A 5,041-nucleotide genomic window follows, 5' to 3' on the forward strand; every position below is an offset into this window, starting at 1 on the left:
GCTTTTATAAGGCTTGCAAATCTTGGTTTCTTTCGCTGCTGTTACGAAGTTTGAAGAAACTGACTTTACAGGGGTAGTACTTGGGTCTTGTCAATTTCAGTATTGTTAAATTAGGGGTGGGTAAAATACAGTCTGTAGGCCAAATTTGACCCACCAAGGAATTTTATCTGGTCTGTGATCCGTCCCTCAGCCCTGCCCAGACAAGCCCAGGCTTGCGGGGGTAGCCCAGGCATGTGTGGTGGGTCTCACTGCCCCTGGCACTCAGCAGGGCTTGGGGCAGGGCAGTAGCTGGACTCCACTTCCTGGCAGTTTCTTCCAGCTCCTACTGCCAGTGTCGCTACTGCTGCCAAACACAGCCCTGCTGCCCAGGCACCCTAACCTGTCTTCCCTGAACCCACCATTGGGGGTACCAGAGAGCAGTTAGGTGGGGTCTACCTGGAGACTGGCCTGGAACCCCTGTGGGCAGGGTGTGCTTGGCCAGGCGGGTAGGATAGGGCCACAAGTGGGTAGAGAGCAGCATCTGGGAGCAGGGTGGGTGTTCCCAGGTGCTGAGCAGATGGGGGAGCAGCATGTGGGAGTGGGGTGGGCAGGCAGGGTCAAGATTGGGATCATGGGCTGGTGACAGTATGGGGCCCGGGCTGAGTTAGAGCCATGATCCTCTCCCTGCCTGGCAGATCATGACTGGCCTGACCCAGGAAAGGGGCAGAGCACATGCCTATGAGCCTGCCCCCACCCCAGCACAGGCACACACAGGAAGCTCCAGTATAGCACAGCTGCAGCTTGACACCACCCCTTGATCCCAGCCCCACCTGCCTGTCCCACTCCCTGATGCTGTTCTGTGCCCCCAGCCCCATCCCATCTACCCAGCTGAGCATGCTCTGCCTGCAGGGGTCCCAAGCCAGTCTCCATGGAAACCCCACCCACCCACTCCTGGAGCCCTCAGGCTGGTCTAGTTTCTACCACTTAAGGAGTTTTAGTGAGCTGTTGGGGCAGGGGCACAGGGGAGAGGAAGGAGGAAGCTGCTGACCTGGCCCACAGCAGCTCACCAAAGCTTCCTAAGTGGCCCTTGAGCCTAAATAATTGCCCATTCCTGTATTAAATGTGCCAAGTCAACTGAAAGAACTCTTTCTAATCTTTCAGTTACAGTAATTTAAAGTGTTAGAAGTAATGAGGGTAGGTAAGAATTTCAGAGCTGTGACTTTAGCAAGGTTCCTCTAATGTTGAAACAGAGATGGTCCATTAAGCTAAATTTAATTTAAAGGAGCAGTTTTTGCAAGAATTTTACAAACAATTGAAAGAGAAAGTTTAACCCTAATAAAATTTATAACTGTAAAAAATGTTTGCTTTAGTATCTGGCAAGCAGGAAATACTGTGTCACAGAACTACTAGAAGAATTGATTGTGAAATACTTGTCTGATGAATTATCTGAGAGAAAGAGAATTCATGATGAAGAAACTGCTGAATACTCAAAGTAAGTTGCTACGTTTTTATTTTCCTAAGGTTTCTTGAAAGAAGGATTACTGTCTTTTACAGAAACATCATTCAGAAAAAAATTATAACTTGTAGGACCCTAATGATAACCTCTTATAGTTGCATTATGTTCCTTCATAAAGGCCAAGGGAACATTATCAACTGTCACTTAATTTTCTAAGATTACCTTCGCAATGAGTGTGGCCTATAATGAAATTCATGCTTTTTATATATCAGAGTCTTTTAGTGGACCTAAATTAGCATGTTACTGGTAAATAGTCTTAAAGAAGCTGGGAGTAATGTTTATCCAAAGTTTCCCTCCGATTAGTGCGTGATAGATATGATGACACACAAGGTTCCTTGGGTGAATTTGATATCTTTTATTAGACCAACCCAAATGGTTGGAGAATAGTTATTAAGCAAGCTTTTGAGTTCAAAAACCCTTCGTCAGGCTAAGGAAGTTTCAGCAGTTGGTGTGTGCTCTTCCTGGATGGAATGAAAAGTAAAGAAGCCAGGGGCTGGGCTGGGGAGTCAGTTGCCAGGCAGATTATAAGGTATCAACCTACACCCCTGATAGATATGATGGAACACAGTAAACTACAAGTGAAAATGTATTTTCTGTAATGTTTTACTTGTATATTTGGAGATTACCCTTAGTATTTAGAAACATTTTGGGTGGAAATTTGTTTGTTTGTTTGTTTCAGGCTGTCTTTTTATAAATATTTAAGAAATATTATTGATAAACTACAGTTCTTACAGTTTGCAATACCAAGCAAAATGCTAACATTCAAATTTTTGTACAGTCTGAAAAGCAAAGATAGAACTGATAACCATGCAATGCTATGTTTGTGGGTCTGCTTCTGGTAAATACATAATGTTTGATAAAAAGCAACTTGTAGAACTATTTGAGCAAGTCAGTATCATTCTTTTAGGTTGCTGTTATTTTGAGAGTTCTATAGTTGGATATAAGTTTTGCTTTCTCATGCTCTCTAGTTATTTCAGTTCCTAGAAATCCGGTAGTGACTTCCAATAACTGCAACTTCAGAAAGTATTCTTTAATATTTTACCAAAATAATGTTCACAAACTACTCAGTCTTGTGGAATAGATGTTCTTTCAGTGCTTTCCTAAGTGATAAAGAAATTAAGAAAAAATCCTCACTGGTGGGCTGGTTATAAGTACTTCAAAAGAAAGACCACTGTCCTTGATGCATCTATTAGTTTTTTTTTAATCAGTGTCTATAGAGCAAGAAATATTACACTTGCATGGATTCTTTGACTTCAAGTATAACAAAAAAACAAAGGGAGCACTGGGAACTTACTTGGTCTTAGGCAAAAAAAAAAATGTATTATGACTAGGCACAACTTTGCGGATAGTTTGGAAGTCATGTATTTAATCTTTTTGTTTTTATTTGAAGCTTGACCAAGAATGTTCCAGTATTTGTTTGCACTATGGCATATCCCACTGTGCCTTGCCCTCTTCATGTGTTTGAGCCAAGATACCGACTGATGATTCGCAGAAGTATGGAAGCTGGGACTAAACAGTTCGGGATGTGTATAAGTGACTCTCAGAACAGGTGGGTATGCATTCCTACAGAAAGCAGTCAGCATATTTCCTGTTTTCAATTGCAAAAATTACATGTATAACATTGGTAGATTCTGACATTGCCTCTTGTTCTAGTTTTGCAGATTATGGTTGTATGCTGCAAATTAGGAATATTCATTTTCTACCTGATGGGCGATCTGTTGTTGATACAGTTGGTGGCAAAAGATTTAGAGTTTTACGAAGAGGGATGAAAGATGGCTATTGCACAGCAGATATTGAATATTTGGAAGATGTTAAGGTATACAAAACTTTCTGGGCAGTAATACTCGTCTTGGTCACCTTTTTTTCTCCTGTGCCTGTTTTTTAGGATCCTGGTTCAAATACCAAAAATCACAGACAAAGCCAGCCCTACGGGTGTGCAGGGCTCAGGGCGTATCAGCCAGTGGGGGGCAGAGTGGTGAGCGGCCAGAAGCGGCAGCACTTGGCGGCTCTCAGCAGCAGCAGTGCGTGGTGGCTGTGGCGGGGCCTATACAGCACTGACCGCAGGATCTGGGGCAGTCACCCCGATTTGCCTTCCCCCCCACCCCCACCCCGGATGTTCCTGATCACAGACCATTGCTGGAAGACATGGTTCAAAGCATGGGGAAAGATAATAGCTGAAGCTGTTTAAAACATTTTGAAGTTACAAATTATCTGGGCTTTGGCTTTATTGTAAAATCAATCTTAACTCTTCTGAAATAAGAATTGATGTTGGGCTTGGTTTCTTACCAATACCCATTTTTTTTAAACTTAAAATGAGAGAGTTTAGTTTTTGACAGGTAATAGCCATTCAGAAATTTGAATGTCATTTTCAAAGTATTGGCTTCTAGAAATCAACGGAAATTGATCTGAATGTATTGACAAAAAACGTTGGGGGGTGGGGAAGGGGATCTGTAGAATAGGATTACATACAGTTATTGTAAAGCAAGAGCCTAAATACCATCTAGGCAAGCACTTGTTTTTAACTTTTCTTTGTTATGTTTGCCACTAGCAATGTTTTGGTTTACATGAATTCTGCTTCTTGGTACTGCTTTCCTCTACTATTACCACATCTCATAACTGGGAAGAATGCAGGAAGTTAAATTTATTATTAGCTGGACTAGAGCATCTTAGACTTAATATTTTTCATAGGCTGTTTTAATTGCTTCTGTTTCCTGTACCTTATTATGTATATGTGTTGTACACTAATATTCTTTTATAGGTTGCAGATGAAGAAGATCTAAAGAAACTGAGAAAACTTCATGACTTCGTGTACAATCAAGCCTGCCGCTGGTTCCGAAGTTTAAGGAACAAATTTCGCACCCAAATCCTTCAGCACTTTGGGCCAATGCCAGACAGGGAGGAAAACATACAGGTAAGCAAGGCTTTGGCATCAGTTACATATTTGTTGCTTCTAAAAATCCTAACTGATTAGTTTTTAAATTGGACAAAACAGCTTTATAGATGTTTCCTTTCAGGAAGAACAAGTACCACCCACTTCTAGTTCTGTCCATGTCAGCAGCAACACAAGATTCATAGATGTTAGGGTCAGAAGGGACTTCAATAGATCGAGTCCGACCCTCTTCTTGAAGCCCCCCAGGGTAGGGGAGAGCACCACCTCCCTTGGGAGCCCGTTCCAGACCTTGGCCACTCTAACTGTGAAGAAGTTCTTCCTAATGTCCAGTCTAAATCTGCTCTCTGCTAGCTTGTGGCCATTATTTCTTGTAACCCCCAGGGGTGCCTTGGTGAATAAAAATCACCAATTCCCTTCTGTGCCCCCGTGATGAACTTATAGGCAGCCACAAGGTTGCCTAACAACCTTCTCTTGCGGAGCCTGAAAAGGTCCAGGTTCTCTAGTCTCTCCTCGCAGGGCTTGGTCTGCAGGCCCTTAACCATACGAGTGGCCCTTCTCTGGACCCTCTCCAGGTTATCCGCATCCCTCTTGAAGTGCGGCGCCCAGAATTGCACGCAGTACTCCAACTGCAGTCTGACCAGTGCCCGATAGAGGGG

General features: G+C 43.0%; 1 protein-coding gene across 2 annotated transcripts in view; it reads left to right on the plus strand.

The window, feature by feature from the left end:
• Positions 1–5,041, plus strand: part of LONRF1 (LON peptidase N-terminal domain and ring finger 1) — a 19,745-nt gene that overhangs the window by 6,105 nt on the left and 8,599 nt on the right. For both annotated transcript variants that reach the window (XM_025200151.1, XM_025200152.1), the window contains 4 exons: positions 1,350–1,471; positions 2,886–3,044; positions 3,149–3,311; positions 4,254–4,406. In XM_025200151.1, the coding sequence (XP_025055936.1) occupies positions 1,350–1,471; positions 2,886–3,044; positions 3,149–3,311; positions 4,254–4,406 (597 nt within the window). The remainder of the gene's footprint in view (positions 1–1,349; positions 1,472–2,885; positions 3,045–3,148; positions 3,312–4,253; positions 4,407–5,041) is intronic.

Source organism: Alligator sinensis, unplaced genomic scaffold (assembly GCF_000455745.1).
Source record: "Alligator sinensis unplaced genomic scaffold, ASM45574v1 scaffold516_1, whole genome shotgun sequence".
Taxonomy (NCBI): domain Eukaryota; kingdom Metazoa; phylum Chordata; order Crocodylia; family Alligatoridae; genus Alligator; species Alligator sinensis.